This window comes from Seriola dumerili, unplaced genomic scaffold (genome assembly GCF_002260705.1).
Source record: "Seriola dumerili isolate Sdu_G_001 unplaced genomic scaffold, Sdu_1.0 BDQW01000089.1, whole genome shotgun sequence".
NCBI classification, from domain to species: domain Eukaryota; kingdom Metazoa; phylum Chordata; class Actinopteri; order Carangiformes; family Carangidae; genus Seriola; species Seriola dumerili.
In genome coordinates this window covers 48,350-65,710 of record NW_019174344.1, presented here as the reverse complement: position 1 = coordinate 65,710, position 17,361 = coordinate 48,350, and the positions used below count along the sequence as shown (strand labels likewise).

The following is a 17,361-nucleotide window of genomic DNA, read 5'->3' as shown; positions in this document are numbered from 1 at the left end:
TCTGAATTTGTAATAAAGAAGAGGAAGGACACATGGTCCTCAATGTCAAATATTTCAATGCTCTAAATTCAGTTTTATTTACATTTTAACAAAGTATTGATAGTGATTCAATTTCACAATTAGGTGTTCAATTTATAAGATTCAAATGACCAAGGCCTGTCTTTGCTTCCATAAGAAGTGACAACTGAGCAAACTTCATCTGCTGAAGAAGATCATGTTATATGATTGAAAGCTCCAGAACGGCTACTAATGGACCCTGTAATAGTAATTAATGTAATTATTTTATCAACTTTAAGAGTGAAGAATGAACTTGCATTCTTAGTTACTGCATTTGATTTACTCGTTCAGAGGCATTTGAAGTAATATGTAATATATTTTCATGTTGTGCTTTATGGAGCTGTAGACCAGCGGCCTCTAGTGGCTGCTGACACAACACAAAAAGAAAAAGGGCAAATACATGAGTCATCTCAACTGGAAGTAGCATCATTTATTCTACATATAATTTACACATTTCCCAGCAAATGCTTCTGAGCATTTATGTTGTTTTTTTTAATTAACAGAGCAACCACATATTATATCCCTGTTTACTAAATTCATCTTTATGCTCAAAACGTCTCTAAAGCAATCATTTACAATAGGAAATATTTAATTAAATGATATGGTGTTGACGTAAAGGTAGAGGTTTGTTTTGTTTCTGAGACTATCCATGCTGTTTGTGGCAGATTAACCTTGCTTTAACACCTATCCCTAGTCAGCATTTGGATCTCTGCTCTCCTTTCCCTCAGACACTCCACCCCCCTCTTTGACCAACAATAACCTTTTACCCAGAGAGCTCCTATAGGACCAGAACAGGGGCAGTTTAGAGTAGAGCCATTTGATTCGTGCAGACTCAGGGATATGGTGAGGTGGCAGACAGGACTGAAAATGTATTGGCTCTGACCCGAGGCAGTGGGAGGAGACTTTGACAATGAATATGCTGAGGACACATGTTTACAATGATGGGAGAGAGGGGAAGAATGGAGCTGCACAGGATCACTGAACACTGTGAGTTTCTCAATGAAGTAACCAAATACAAGAGATATTTTCTAACTTTTCTAAAGGCAAGTGAGAGGAGTTTTTTATTTCAGTGTCTTTGTAACTCATGCTTTTATTGCGCATGTTTGTGTAGTTGTGTGTTGGTTTGAATGAACTTGAGTGGAGTGTGTTGTGTCTATTGATCTTGTGTGCTTGCAAGGATGCATCGTTTAATGTTTGATTTACTATTAAATCAAACTGTTTTCTATCCGTTTATGTATTTTCAGGTGTAGTGGTGTTGCATTTCCGCTCAACACTACTACACCCTGTAAGTTTAGAGTTAAACTGCAGGACAGGTTTCTAAAATATGTTTGTCATGAGTATTTCCTGGAGGACAATAGGTTTCTTCTCAGTCTTCCTCTGTCCTGATACGTAGGGCTGAGCCTTTGTAAACATACCTGCACCTTATATTTCAAAAATGTTGACATAAACATGAATACACTCTCTCATTCTCCTTGCAGGTGGTGCCTTTCTTAAACAGACTGACAGTCTAGGAAGCTAACGAAAGTCACTACAGAAAGACATCAGAGTGACGCATTGTCCTGTGAGACACAGGCAAAACAAATTCAATGAGTTATCACAAAAGCTGATAGAATTTGTTTTTGACATCACTGTTCTGTACCAAGTACAATACGCTCCCTGTTCCCTACCAACTTAGCTAAGGGGGACAAGTCATTTCTCAGGGATGACCAGTGCTCAGCTGCAGAAAACTTCATCCAAAGAGTCTGTGTTTGGTGCCCAACCTTCGCACAGGATGGCGTCCACTGTGTCTGCAGTTCCCCGTGGTGTATTCGGCCCTTCGTCACCCCATCCAGCTGTCTGGCCTCCTTTGGACTTTGCCCTGGGTGCTCTTGCCTGCTGCACGGCCTGTGTGTTCACCAATCCTCTGGAGGTTGTGAAGACTCGTCTGCAGCTTCAGGGAGAGTTGCGTGCACGGGGATCCTACCAGAGACACTATCGCGGAGTCCTGCAGGCCCTCTGGGTAGTGGGCCGCACAGATGGGATCCGGGGCCTGCAGAAGGGGCTCTCAGTCGGCCTGATCTACCAGGGTGTTATGAACGGTGTGAGGCTGGGCTCCTACTCCTACTGTGAAGCTTTGGGCATCACCTCGTTCCATGGGGGGAGTCTGCTGTCAGGGGCAGGGGCCGGGGCACTGGGTGCCTTCATTGCCTCTCCTGCCTACCTGGTAAGTTTTCTAAGGTTTCTCTTTTATTGTTCCTCTACTGCATTGGTTCCTAGTGTCCCGGAGGAAGGCTTAAGGTGGAATCACATCAGCGATGATATTTTAACAAAATATGAAGTAGAGGTTGACTGCTTCAATGGGGGGGGGCCATCTTTCTCTCCTTATAAACTGATTTGTATTTTTGAGGTTGGACACCACACTTACTGGGCCTTTTATTGGTTCACAATATTCACAAAGCAATCTCTACTTGTGACTCCTCATTACAGGGTGCATGTCTGTGAGCAGTTTATTCATTGTATTTTTTTATCCTTTCAGAGTGCTTCATTTTAATAGTTTTTAGAGGTCTGAAGAGGTAAAATTACACAGTATTTGACAAGAAAAAAGAAAATATTAGAGAAAAGTTTGTGTGGTATAATTGAGTCTTATTTTCTACAATAGTTAACACCTTGTTAATTTTTGCATCCTTATATTGCATTCAGGATATATACTGTAGATGTTACTGTTTGTGCATTATATCTTAACAGGAGTCACCTCTTATGCTCCTATTACTTCAGAATATTTTAAGTGTGTCCCTCAATTATTGTGCAGGATGTCGGCCATTATGTCGTTATGCTGGTATCTGTTATACACTATCTGTCAGTGTGTGTGAAATCAAAAAAAACTCATAGGAAATTGAAACCCCGTGTACCATTGAAAGTGGATCTCATCTGATTAGGTTACACTCAGCACACTCATGTCTTACACACAAGTTAAAGAAAACCATATGAGTTAATTAACAGCCAAACAACAGACATAAGGTAAAAGAGGAGCAGTGAGCTAATGTAGAAAGATGATACAGATAATTGTCTTCTGAGTCAAGTATTGGATATATATTACGCTAAAGGTTTCAGCACAACACTGCTTTTGTACAAACAGATGCGTAAGACTGTAAGATTAACTTGTAATTGAACCAGTTAGGTCAACCCTCCCCCAAGCTGTATATCTATAGCAACAAAACACATACATCAGTTTTGTAAACAAATTAGTGACAGGCAGCACACTACAAGGCCTGTGCAGAATCAGTCACCAGTTGACATACTTTATAAGCTACAGTAGGACATTTCTACATTAAAGGAAGTTCACATTTTGCAACATTGCAGTACTCACATGTCCGTATGTACACTGAAACAGTTTCTGCTTGCTGTAATCATTCCTCCTGTCCACACTGATCCTTTATATATCCTTTATAGTTCAGTGATGGGGGAGAAAATCTGTGTCAAAGCATTTTAATGTTTAGCCAAAACTAATATAAGGCTTCAGCAGTCTGTGATATAAAAATTAAAGCGGATATCTTCCAAAGTTATGTTCTTTTCACTATGAAATTCTCTCTTTTTGTTTCCCTGGACTGTTTCCTCACTGCGCAATTGTAAAACAAAGAGGGGATTTTGTACTCAGCAGCCAATAACTATTTCAATATACAATACATATGGGTATATTAATGTTGTTTTAAGACAGATTTGAAAAAAATGTGAATCTGTCCTTCAACAATAACTTTTTTGAGCCATTAAAGAGAAAGTTAAAGGGAGTTAAAAGGGAAAACGTGGAAAACAACAAAAACTGGGTAAAATGAATGAGTGGTAAATGACGCTGTCACACTGGGAGGCTCATCTTCAAGCCTGACATTGTGAACCATCTTCATTTGACTGTCAAGCACAAACAAGAGACTTGAAGGCACACAGCTCAGTTTCAAAGGCGTCTCATGTGTTCTAAATCTATTTTCAGCCAGTTACTGGAACTTGTGAGGAAAAGTACCATTACATTAGTGTGTGTAGTAGAGTCAGTTTAGTCATAGAAAGTGTCAATGTATGTCTTGATATATCATTTCATTACCCATCTGTCCACATGAGATCCACAACCAGGTCCCGCTCAGCTTTGTAGATGCAGATTTAATGTGCATCTATGAAATCGGGCAAGATTTAAAGCGCCTGTAATGTTTGTTTTTTTACAACATAATATCAGAATCACAGTCTCTTAATTTACAGCACATTTTTATGTGTCCTAATGTTGTTGTTTTTTTGCCGCAGCTGTCCATCAATACATTTTAAACCATCTAACCTTTTGCTCTGTCATGGAAAGACAATCTTATGTGATGACATGTTTGTCTATATCTAGGTCACTGAATATACCCTGCATATTGCTGCCGCAAATAGAAAGTATCTTATATCTTCTTGCTGTGTGCCGCTGGCAGTGAATGAAGGAAGGAGTTTTATTGACACTACGAATGAGGTCGAGTGGAGAGGCTTCTTGTTTTTGTTCGGCTATGAGTCTGGTCTGCATGTTGATCCTCTAGGTTTGCTGCAAATGAATGACTCAGGAAATGAGTTTGACCAGTTTCTGGCAAAGTATGTGTTTTATAACTCATGCATGGTGAACATTAGCAGAGTTACCTGTAATTGTTGCGCAACTCATCCTGGCATCAGATATTATCTGACGTACTGACAGGTCTGGTTTATATCTGTACTTAGCTTCATTTTCAGCACAGTATGTAAAACAGTCTGTTGTATAAACCTGAATGCACATTAAACCTTGTGTGCTGCATTTTTATTCATAGGTGAAGACCCATCTGCAAGCTCAAACTGTGGAAGCTATAGCAGTAGGTCATCAACATAACCATCTGGTAAGGCGGGCATATTCAAATAAGACATGTGCATACATTATAAGTTGTTTTTATATGGAATTGTTTCATAGTCTCCATTTTACTTATGTAAAAGCAGCAATACCAAAGTGCAAGTTTACTCCATTACAAGTAAAAGTTAATTAATGCGCTCATTATGCATAGTGGAATCTTTCAGTGTTATATTTTTTATTTTTTTTTGATTTGCTACAACATTAAAGTCCAAACAATATTTTAATTCTATAGCTGGTCTAGTTTTGGTAGTTTAAACTATAATGCTACATCATTATTTATACAGTGATCATTTAGTTTGTATGCATATCCATAGCCCCATATGAGTGTTTTCAGTTTTTAATTATTTATTTACCTCCGTTCCATGCTTTATTTACTTAGAAATACATTATGTTTGGGGTTTAAAAAATTCATATCATCAAAAATAATACAGATGCTATACAGAGAGATTCAGCTTGGAATCTGTATTACATTAATTGGTGTTTTCAGTTATGCTGTCTTGTTTAGACTTCTCAGGAGTGTGTGCGCATGTATACCCGGGCCTGACTGACAGCATCACACTTGCCCTGCCCTACCTCATTACCAATTTGTTGGTTTGGTGACATTATGTAATTTCCAGCATAGCCCCACCTAGTTTGTACCTGACCTTAGGCACTATTATCTGCTACTTCCAATTCACTTTTCACCTTTGTTTTTTTTTAATGTCAGGGAGTGTATGATGCCTTTGTTACCATCTATAGAAGAGAGGGTTTAATTGGTCTCTGGAGGGGTGTGAACGGGGCCGTGCCTCGTGTAATGGTGGGATCAGCTGCTCAACTGGCAACCTTCACCTCCGCCAAGGACTGGGTGTCGCATTCTCAGGTAGGTGTGATGAACAGCTGACATTTTTACAGTACATGTAGCTGAACAGTTGTCATCAGATTCTTTTCTTTCCTTGCAGTGGCTTGGTTCAAACAGATGGCTCACGGCTCTGATAGCTGCCATGATCAGTGGAGTCGCTGTGGCTGTCACTATGACGCCGTTTGACGTCATTAGTACGAGGCTCTACAACCAGCCGGTGGATGAGTTTCGTAAGGTCAGTTTAAATAATCTCTTTTCATCAAATTTGTGCTTGCGCTCAGTAATTGCACAAGGGAGTGTTGTAGGATTAAGATCTGGAGACTAAGTGTTTTCCTTTTCTGCCTTTTAAGGGACGTCTGTACCATGGATTTTCAGACTGTATGCTGAAAGTCTGCCAAGCTGAGGGCCTGTTGGGGTTGTACAAAGGCATGGGCCCTGTCTTTGTGCGCTTAGCCCCTCACACAGTGCTCAGCATGCTGTTCTGGGATCTGATGAGGGATCAGACTGTGAAGGTCAACCAGAGCCAGGGAAGGAGCTAAAACATCCTAAAGGCCTGCTTATAATCACTGGACTCAGTTATAGATATCAAAGTGTCCATCCATCAATGAATGGAAAGCTGGATTTAAAGAAAAGGTTTGACATTTTGAAAAATATACTTATTGGCTTTGTTGCTGAGAGTTAGATGAGAGGATTGATAGCCACTCACGGCTGTATGGTAGTCAGAGCTGGGCTAGCCGTGTCCCTCTGTCTCCAGCCTTTGTGCTGTAGTTTTATAGTCACTGTACAGACAGGAGCACTCTATCAGTCTTCTCTTCAAATTCTCCGTCAGAAAGCAAACTTGGTGAAAATGTCAAACTATTCCTTTAAGTGAGCATGTCCCTGTCCCGTGAAGAAAGGACGGTGGATGAATATTCACATACTTGACAGAAGATGGACACTTGCTGCACAGACTCTGAGAGACGTTTTGAATCACAATCCTCAAATCTATGAAGTGGGTGATGAACTTTCAGGTTTTACTTTAAATTACCTCAAATAATGAATTTGAGAAAAGTGACTCCCATAAGCTAGTCAATGAAGTGCCGATGAATGAAAGAACAAGTCCGGATTATTGAAACATAAACTCTGTATTCCATGGTTATAATCCAGTGTGGGTGCTGTAATCTGTCACAGTTTAATGCATAACTCCTGTTGCCTTGTCTGTTATATGTAAGGAAAGACATCCGATGGAAATGTTTTTATTTACTGCCATATGAACTACTGGTACCTAAAGCCAAGGATGCCATTTGATGTGAGTTTTTTTTTTTTTCTTCAGAAACGGGTACTTAAAGCTTTTGAACAGCAGTTAATAATAATAATAATAATAATAATAATAAAGACATTTTTTGTATGAAATGAATAAATGTATTTGTTTTTGTATCCTCTGGGACACAAGCGCTGCGACTTTGAAACACATCTAAGAGGCATTGTAAGCAAAGTGTGATTTTATTCTGACCCAGCTAAGAGGTGTCTGATTCTTCTGTAAACCTAATCATCTTTTCTGAGAGGACTTTCAGCCTCTTTCATCAGGAAATAGTGAGACTGGCAACTACAGTCAAATCACATTTGACCTTTGGAACTGGAGCATGGAGCGCACTCAGACCTGACCAACAGGAAGGGAACAGAGGCAACGTGAAATCTTCACCAAAGGTTTAGAGGAATTTAGCATAAACAGACTTGTTCTTCACTGCTGTTTGGGAACAGGTTTCAGATTGTGGTAGCATGAGTGAGAGATCATAGCGCTTTTGTCCTTGTGTCCTTGTGAAAACATAAAAATGTTTCTCCCCTTCTCGTGGATCCTGGGAACTTCTGAATGGACGCCTTTTGATTCAAACCCAATTGACTGTTTTCTTCAAGGTGAGTTGACATGCTTTTCTTCCTTGTGCCAAAAAAAGCTTCTATTTTTATTTTCTCTAGATTCTCAACACTTCTGCAAACAGTTTCTTTACATACTTACTTTTTGGTTGTGGTGTTTTTGTCAAAGGTCTTGTGGGTGCGTGTGGGATATCAGTGCTGTGCAATCTGATGAGAGTTTACCACTTCATTCAAACATGCAGGTGAGTTTATTCTTGAAAGGAAGAGACGGGAAATGTAATGAACTTTTAAGAGTAGCAGAGTTATTCTCTAATTTTCTCCCCACACAGTGATTCTGAAATTGAAAGTAAACAGAGGTCATCTTCACTCACCAGTCCTCTGAGAGGGAACTGGAGGGCAGCACTTCAGTTCTGGTCCCTGACACTCCTCCTGTCTCTGGTGGGCTCGAGGGTCTCCTCTCTCATAGTGCTGGAGTTCTCGCTCAGAGCTGTTTCTGCCTGGGCATCAGCAGGACTGGTGAGTTCAGTGCAGCTGATTTACAATACAATGCAGTACAATGGTTTTGTCCTAGTTTACATCTATTTCGGTGTGTACTCGCTGTGTTTTTTTCTTGACTTCAACATATGAATTCTCCTAACACTGAATTTACCCATTTTCATCCACACTCCTGTATTTGTTTTAACTCAGGATGCTGATGGCAGAGGCCTAGACCTTCTCTTGATCCAGTGCCAGTTTTCTCTGGGTTGTTGCCTCACCTGTACTCTGGTCTTCCTCCATCAGGGGGCTCCACACTGCTCCCTCAGTTTGTTTCTGGCAGCTGCACTCAGCTGGGCACTGGCAAGTGTCTGCCACAGTCTGTTGAGCCATGTGGCCAGACTTTACCCACTGCATAGCACAGAGCGTTACTGTGGGAAATGCATCACCCTCCTGACCTCCGGACACACCATACTGGCTTCACTGCAAAGAGTGGTTGTCTTGGCTTTTGCTCTTGCAACTGTGGCTTCCACCGCTACGGTTTATAACCACTTCCTGTCCCAGAAGGATGCTCTTAAGTTTTGGACTCCACTGACACTCTGCTACACTATGCTGGTGGTCTATATTCAAGGTGATGATCAGGGCAGCTATGTGGAAAATGAAGACTTCTGGAGATAGAAAAAACTTTTAGATTAGATAAGTTTAAGAGGGGAAACTGGTCTGGTTACCCATGTACAGTGACAAATAACACACAAGGCAGAACACAGCAGAGAACATAATGAAAGACTTAGTGCCACAACAACAGTACCACTAATACACAAACTAACACATATTACAGCGGCATTAACACATGTGAAATAAGACCTTACAAATGATGTTAAAAACACAACTCATATCTCAGGCACAAGAACATTCAGCATCATCGTGTAACTTTTGTTTTCATTTTATTCAGCGGATCAGCATCGGCAGGCTTCCGCAGAGGGCCTCTTGCACACTGTAGTGCTGAGACTGGGAGCCTTACTGGTGCTCATGCTGACGGTGGGCGAGTGGTCGGATGTCCTCCACGTCCTCATCACTTTCCTGGGAGAAGCGGCCTGTCTGCTGCCCTCTCAGGACCTTCTGCAAGCTGTGTTAAAGGTCTGTATGAAGAAGCTGTTCCACTCAAAAACGATATACAGTATTTTATGTTTCCCTCTTTTGCATCTAAGCTGTCATCTCTAACAACATGATTTTGTTGGTAGTAATGTTGCCCAATGTGAAAATGACAGATTGCATTTAATCGTCATGCTTCGTTTTTAGGAAGAAGAAGAAGAAGAAACAAGTCTGACCAAATATAAACAGAGCTCCGGTCACAAAACAAGGGAATGCACAAGGAGAACATCATCAGACAGAAGTTGATGGTGTAACTGAAGTCTACCTCAAATATCAATGACTACCTCAAATGTTAAGACACTAATATTCAATATTACCATTGATAATAAAAGGATTATTGTGGCCTCACTCACTGACTCTTACTGAATTTTGCAGCTGTTTTAAACAGAGGGGAAAAGACTTGGGAGTTTGTAACTTTGCACCACATCACAGCTGCTGTTTTGTTTCTTGTATTGACAAGAAGATCCAACCCACACTGAGCTCGGAGGATTTCCAACAAATGTGAATTATGAAAGATTTTACTTTACTATGATGTGGCAGATATGCTACTATACTCCATGCAATGGGAGACAAAGGCATGACAGAGCAGTGATAAACAGAACAAAATGTTATTCATATAGGATGTTGTTCTGTTATGACACAGCAGAGTTATACAAAGCTGGAGTCGTTTTAAAAAGCCAGTACAGTGGAACACAGATCAGCAGAAAGCTGATGAGAGGAACACAGTGTAAAAAGATAAGGACTGCACCAGATGTAGAACAGTACTTTATTCATTTATGAGTCTCCAGTATGGTCCAGGGTAAAAAAAGTAACAACTTCAAATTACTCATTGCTGGAACTGAGAAGCCTTTTGATTTATTTCTACATGAAATGCATCATCTTAAATCGATGTTGATCAAATATTCCACACAACAACCTTTGTTTTCTTAGAGAAACGCTTCCTTAATGAATAATACCAGAAAAGCACTGATGACTTTCACAGGGATTGATCATGGCGTCATTCATTTTAAGATGCTTCTCATCGAGATGTGAGGCGACACTGGCCCATTGATGGTGTCCGTGTGTCACTAATTAAAGGGGCCCTCATTTACACATGAAGATCAGTTCAGTCACCAGTAGAAGTGCCCAGCCTGTGGAAGTGGTTGTATAACATCCTCTGTGGGGCAGAAAGCCTGCATTACAAGCTGGATGTGTGGGGTTTTAAAGAAGTTGTGATGTAGGTGGCAGGGGGGTCTAATGAAAGACACTATCCAGTTGCATCATGGGAAATGTAGGATCCATGTTGTTGTTTTTTTAGCTTTACCGTTACTCAGGACTAAAAGACAGATTGTTTCAGCTTCTCTTGCTTCAAGTTTCACCATTTTCTTTTCAATCTGTCTCTCACAACTCCCCCAGCCTTATTCCTGAAGTTCTCCTTTAACTGCTACTCAAAGCTACTTCTGTAGAGTAATTGTCAACAAAAGCATAGTTTTTCAGTATTTCTCTATGTCGAAGTCTTCCCACCCCTGCAGATGTTTACAGTTAGGAAATCAGCATCAGCTGTAATTGTGAACATGCAATTGTCGTTGTTTTCCCTATCTGCTGTGTTTCTTCCTGTTCCTTTCCCTTCATTTCCCTTCATTCATTTCATTCTGTTTTCATTGTTTTCCTGCACATCCACTGAAACTTTTAGGATTAAAGTAAAGCGTGACGTGATGTTGGTGAGAAAATTGAAAAGTCATGCTGCTAGAAGCAGTGAAGAGGTTCAGAAGGTTTAATGGGGATTTTAGCTGCTGAGAGTGGGGGGTGGAGGGGCGGAGCATGGAGGTCTGGGGATTGTGTCATCAGTAGGCATGCTCCCTCCTGCAGCCGTAACATCACTGCAGCATTCCTTTCCACAGAGCTGGAACAACAGAGACCCTCATCACTCTCCTCATCTGCTTGTCCTGTTAACCCTCTCTCACACATTCCTGCCTCGCTCTTCCTCCACGTCGATCAGGAAAGTTTTACTCAACATCAAGTCCCTCACTCCATCCTCCTCTTTGACTCTCAGGGAAGGGAGTAGACCTCACAAAGTTTTGGCTTCAGAAACTAACCACAATATTTGCTGTTCAGCAGACCTGATATTGCTTTGACTCATTCTGGTGGAGAGCAAACACAACAAAGCAGCTTTTTCATAGCTCTCACAGACATCACTCACTGCCCCCCCCCCCCCCCCCCCCCCCCCCCCCCCCTCCTAATATACCAACATCTCCTCTTGCACAATGCCCTGATTCATTGCACTGTAATGCTGCTGCTCCTTGTGCAGCTGAACACAAAAGCTTCAGCAGGAGAGTCTGTTGAGGTCCACCACATATTATCAGACTGTGTGTTCTGCTCCGGACAGTCGGTGAGGCACAAATGGAAGCAATGCCATGAGACGCTGATAGTGAGTCAAGGCTAAAGTGATATAATGTAGTGGGGGAAGGGAAGAAGGAAAGAGGGAGAAGAAAAAAGGAGGCAGACTCAATGAGGGAGGTAGGGAAAATAAAGCTGACAGAACAATAAGGCAGAGCTGCACAGGAGAGAGAGAGAGAGAGAGAGAGAGAGAGAGAGAGAGAGAGAGAGAGAGAGGGCAGTTTGAGATAGAGAGGAGTTAGAAAAGGCAGGTACAGTCACATCCTGCTGGCATGCAGAAAGATAAAGAAGAGGGTGGTGGCGGTGTGTCTACGCTTATGAGAAACTTTATGACATGACATTGCATTTGTTGAAACACAACTGTTGCATAACTTAATGTGAGTATGTGTCTACGTGCATACATGCCAGTGAGTGTGTGTGTGTGTGTGTGTGTCTGTGTGTGTGTGTGTCTGTGAGTGTGCGTGTGTGCATGCCAAGTTTTCATAGTGGATGAATGTGTCATGTTTTTTACAGAACTTTGCCCGAGATTAACTGTTCACCTTTTACGGTTGGGAGGGAGGTGGTATTGTCATTCAGCCAGAGAAGGAGGAGGAGGGGTCGACGGACGGGAGAGTTGGGGAGGGAGGTACAGAAGGAAAAGGAGTGGCCTTCTGCAGATAGTTGCCCTCTCTGCCGGAGTAAAGTCTTCTCACTGTGGCAGCTTGTAGGAGGGAAAACAAACCAGAAGTTTTGAGATACAGAACAAGGAAGGAGAAAGAAGAAAAGAGAGAGCCGTCTTCAAACCACATTTTCTCGCAGGTATGTAATGGCAGCTCGCAGCCAGTGTGAGTGCGTTTAAAGGAAGCAGATGATACAGATTTGTGCTTTCTGCTTCTAAAACCATTCATTATAGGTAGAGAGAGCTGTGAGTGTGTGAATCTACCTCTCTGAAGTGAGAGATAGAGCTCCCACAGGGTTGACTGAGAGGGTGTGTACACTTAAATAAATACTGTTAAGCTGATAGAGATAAAATGTTTGCTATTCATATGTTTTATTCTTATTCTTATTCTTATGATGTGCTTCTATGTTTCTGTTTTATGATTGTCCTTTTAAACAGGTCATAAAACAATATGATAATCATGATAACCATTGTCCTGTCCTCCTGTTAGGCTGTATGTAGGTTATATACAGTCATGGCATCAGCAGCTTCACCAAAAAGGATGGTGTCCTCTGTCTTTATCACTCTGGCATCTCCTTACCGAGCCACTGTGACACAGCAGCAGCCCGCCCTCCAAGCTCACAGTGCCCCTGCTAGAGACAAGCAGCACACTGCTGTGCGAGTCAGCCCAGGTGACAGCATCCCCGCCCTCAGACATAGGAAAGAGGACCATTCACCATCCGACTCTCACAGCAGCATGGACAGCAAAGACCGGACTCGCGCAGGGGCTTCAGCCCGAGCTTCAGGCCAACAGAGTCCCAAACCCGCCCAACCTGGACCCAGCAGAGGAAAGTTGCAAGAAGTCGACAGAGGTGCTGCAGGTATTCATGACAAATTCTTTTTTTTTTAAAATCTTGGATTCAATACAAAATAGTGCACTGGACAAAACGTAGACTACCTTACATGTAAGTGATGCCATCAGGCCCCAGCTGAACTATGATTTTATGCATCAAAACCTGTTTCTTGGTGTTGGAGAATACTACTGCCCCTGCATATGTGAAAAGGTTTAACTGTAAAGCCTTTTGTGGCTCCAGAGGGAATCTCTCGGTTGAGGCTGAAGACTACAAGTTTGAAAATAAAAAATCTGGGGGTGTGGGGTTAGAAAGATGTGAGCTTACCAGATTTCTGTAGCCTGCTCATCATCTCTGCTTGAGGCTAGTGGCTCCAGGCTACAGTAGTTGCATTGTGGGTTATGTAGGTGCCAGGTTTTGACAAGGCAGAAGAATAAGTGAGAAAAAAAAGACATCTCTGGTTCTGCTGCATTAATTTTGATCCTTTTTTTGTTCATCGTGGATTCCACAATGTTGGGAGTGTAAAGCTAAATTGGTGTCGTACTTTTTCTTTTCCAGTACTTTAAACTGGAAAAATTCTTAACCCCCTTCTCACACTTGCTGGGTTCAAGAAGTATTTATGTTATCAGGTCTGAAATGATAAAGTATCATCTGCGAAGAACAGTTGCTAAATCTGATCACAGCTGGCTTCCTGTTTTAGGAACACGCAGAAAAGTTGTTATTTTAGAGACACATGTTTAGAAGACACCCCTAAGCTTCAGTTTCTCCCCTTATTTTATTTGATTATTGTTTCTCTCTTTCTTGTTTTTCTCATTTTTAGGGGTGGAAATATCTTACAATATGCATGCTCATGTATGCATATATATGTGTATATGCAGTATATTTGTATATATTTTGTTGGGTTTAACGTTAATCTTCTCCTGAATTTCAGGAAATGTCATTGCTTACTGGAAACTATTTCGACTATTTTTCTGAAATAAGTCTTTTTCTTGCCAAACAGAGCTCTTCCCTCCTCGTCCTCCTCCTACCCCTCCTGCTGCTGCTGCACTGCCTTCATCTCTGGGAGCAGCGATCCCTGAAGAATCGGCACTTCCACCACCTCCTCCTGTCCAGACACCTCTCTCACACCCTCTGACCCCAGGCCAGCAGCCAGTTTACAACAGAGAGGTATGCGACTTCCCTCACAATGTTGCTACAAATCACATTTTCACCCGCCCTATCTTCATGTTTACCATTGATGTCACTGTTTTAAACACTTGAACCCAATTTCCCTCAATAAATTTCTCCTGAAGTAGACAAGTCACTTTTTCCCACAGTGAAGGATTATAACTTTCCACAACTTTTACAGATACTGTATTATGTTCTGCAGTGGTTGTAAAGAGTCATCTGCAAAACACATTATGAAGGAAAAAAAACAGCTGTCTTTTATGGATAATGATCAGAAGGACTTTATGAACTGTACAAATTTTTCCTTCACAAACAGAGCTCTTTCCAAACTGTTGATATCTTTATAAGAAACTTTTTGTTCCCATAATTTCAGCCCAGTATCTGTGTACAAACACTAAAGCACTGACCAGGAAACAGGCTGAGTATGACTTTTTCCCATCGTCATCTGTGTAATGCTTTATAGATGATAGGATTTCTTGTATACCCCCAAACTTTAAAGTTAGATTTAAATAAAACTATTCCTTTCAACTACTTTTCAGTTTGGGAAAATGTACAGCTTTGAGACTTTAATAGGTGCAGTTTTCCTATATTTGTAATTCTAATGTTAAACACAGAGAACGTAAAGATTGATACGACACTGTGTTTCAACCTTGGGAAAGTCTTAAGGTTAGCAGAGCTTTAAATAACAAGTGACTCAACTATGATTCGTACATCAAAAGAAATGTGACTCAATTTTTTATATCGGAGTCTGTATTTGTATTAAACGTCTCTTGATTAAAAGCATTGAAATGAAAAGTGTATATATGTATACTCTTAAATCGATACTCCGCAGCCTTGATTGTCTTGGATGACTTTTATGTTTCAACCTGTAACCTCCACAGCTATTCTTAACCCCCTCTCTTTCCAGCATCAGACACAACCCCTGCACACTCAAAACCAAGCGTTGTTACATCGTGTGGTTCATCTTATGAGGCCAAACTCAAATGTGAACTTGTCAGTCGTCTCAGTTTAAAGTTTAGTTTTACATTGACAAAGTGCTTTACATTCAAGGTGGAAACAAGCACACCATCTAGTGGGTTAAACCAAGACGAACAGTCCCATGGGATCCATAAAAACGGCCAAGACACAGGCAGTAAAGGTAACATGATCTCTATTTACACATTTACCACTCAGGCTTTAAACTCTTCTGTTTTGACAACACGCATATTATTATAAACCTCTCTGATGTTTGATGTTTGTGTGCAATGCAGAGGTGTGTGGCTTCTGCCGGAAGCCTGTGGCTCTTTCTGAACCCGCGATAGAGGCCTTAAACAGGACCTACCATGATGGTTGCTTCCAGTGTAGATCTTGTCACATTCCCCTGGCTGGTAAACACTACTACAACAAGGCAGGAATTCCACTCTGTGAAGCCTGCTACCAGGTAGGTCCAAGTCAATACATCTTCCACTACAGGATGTTCACATGCAAATCTTTGTAAAGGACAATGTTTTTGCATGCTCATTTTCTTCAAACTATGTATGTTTTACATCAGTCAATGTATTCTATTAACTATTCAATTCTGTCTCTTAGACCAGTCTGGAACTTTGTTGGGCATGTGGGGAAGTCATCACGGACCATGTGATCCGTGCATTGGAGCGAGCATACCACCCTTCTTGCTTCACCTGTACAACATGTAAACAGCAAATTGGAGAGCAAGCTTTTGCTCAGGGAGAAGTTGGAGAGGTGTATTGCCTCCAGGACTACTACAGGTATGAGAGTTAAATATGATTGCAAGCATTACAGGACAACTTTACACAACCTAAGAGATTTTAAACCTCATTTTATTCCATTTTATTTTCCCTCTTATAGTGCTTTTAAATGTAATCTTCATCTTGGGTAAAGCGGCATCTGTAGTAAAAGGTGCTGTACAAATAAAGTTGCCTTGCATTACAGTTTCTTTCTTTCAAACTTTTGTCCATGAAGGAAGTATGCTCCAAAGTGTAATGCCTGTAAGCAGCTAATTATTCCAAAAGAGGATGGTACTGACAGCTACACTGTTGAATGTCTTGGGCGCTCCTACCATGAGAACTGCTACAGATGTGAGGTGGGTGTTCTGAGTGCAAACATTTTACTGGACACACTGACAAGTATGCAAACACACGGATACACACTTATCACTACCAGTTAATCAGTCTTTCATACTGTCTGCAGGTCTGTGTCATCCAGCTTTCTCCTGAACCAAATGAGCACGGCTGCTATCCTTTGGATGGGAAGATGCTTTGCAAATCTTGCCATCTGAACCTGGTTTCTGGCCAGCACTAACGCAGGCCTTGTTGCCCATGATAAACTGCAACCAACGGAAAAGCCGCATGTCCAGGTTTAAAGAGATGGGAGACTGTGCATGTGCGATTAAGATTCTAGCATACGAATGTCACACATCTTTTTTCCAATAGAACATTAGTGAAATATGGTTATTTTTTATAATATATCATGCTTTCTGAAGATCCTCCTATTCCTCTTTTATACTTGATAATTTTGCACTCAATAAACTCTTCAAAATGCACCAAATATATTTATGCAACAGACTTACCACAGAAATTATTAGAAATTTTTGTAAGTCTTAATCAGTATACTGTTTCTCAATCATGTTAACCCTTTATATAAAAAAAAAACTTTATATAAAAAACACAAAAACTTTTATATAAAAATAAACTAATATATTTTATCTCGAGGCAGGCTTCAACATACATAACATTTGTTATATTACACATACAATATCAATAAGTATTAAGATGTGAAAAAACTTTACAATTCAATTCATGATTGTGTAAGTGAGATGATAAACTGCAATCAAACTCATGCAAAACCTTTTTCCTGAATATAGAAGGTGAATTGAAACACATTTAAATATGTTTTTTGTCATCCTAGCAGCCAAGACCTCTGCATTTAAAGCTGCAACAACTTTAGGCAGTGTCCTGAATTCACACTATGCTGGGTTTAACCTTAACAATCAGGTTAAGTAGTTAAAAAAAAAAAAAACCTTCAGGCAACCAATTCAACTCATCTAAACTGCATGAGACATGTTTACAAAACTAAAAATAGGCATTAGAGC

General features: G+C 40.8%; 3 protein-coding genes across 4 annotated transcripts; all 3 read left to right on the top strand.

The window, feature by feature from the left end:
* The first annotated feature begins 999 nt into the window (after positions 1–999).
* On the top strand, positions 1,000–7,108 carry slc25a34 (solute carrier family 25 member 34). Its single transcript, XM_022745706.1, has 6 exons — positions 1,000–1,044; positions 1,536–2,260; positions 4,848–4,913; positions 5,631–5,783; positions 5,863–5,997; positions 6,113–7,108. Exons 2-6 carry the CDS (start codon positions 1,760–1,762, stop codon positions 6,299–6,301), a joined length of 1,044 nt encoding a protein of 347 aa, XP_022601427.1. The 5' UTR covers positions 1,000–1,044; positions 1,536–1,759; the 3' UTR covers positions 6,302–7,108.
* Positions 7,109–7,216: 108 nt separating this feature from the next.
* LOC111222129 (transmembrane protein 82-like) lies at positions 7,217–9,537 on the top strand. The gene is made up of 6 exons (XM_022745704.1): positions 7,217–7,655; positions 7,783–7,855; positions 7,943–8,129; positions 8,301–8,718; positions 9,040–9,224; positions 9,387–9,537. The coding sequence occupies exons 1-6, from the start codon at positions 7,574–7,576 to the stop codon at positions 9,483–9,485; spliced, it is 1,044 nt and encodes a 347-aa protein (XP_022601425.1). The 5' UTR covers positions 7,217–7,573; the 3' UTR covers positions 9,486–9,537.
* Positions 9,538–12,270: 2,733 nt separating this feature from the next.
* fblim1 (filamin binding LIM protein 1) lies at positions 12,271–17,292 on the top strand. 2 transcript variants are annotated; one of them, XM_022745672.1, is made up of 9 exons: positions 12,271–12,413; positions 12,508–12,582; positions 12,764–13,133; positions 14,104–14,270; positions 15,321–15,408; positions 15,521–15,690; positions 15,840–16,018; positions 16,233–16,353; positions 16,461–17,292. In XM_022745672.1, exons 3-9 carry the CDS (start codon positions 12,788–12,790, stop codon positions 16,569–16,571), a joined length of 1,182 nt encoding a protein of 393 aa, XP_022601393.1. In that variant the 5' UTR covers positions 12,271–12,413; positions 12,508–12,582; positions 12,764–12,787; the 3' UTR covers positions 16,572–17,292. The 2 variants fall into 2 exon arrangements, with proteins under 2 accessions (XP_022601393.1, XP_022601392.1); XM_022745671.1 differs by lacking the exon at positions 12,508–12,582.
* The last annotated feature ends 69 nt before the right edge of the window (positions 17,293–17,361 follow it).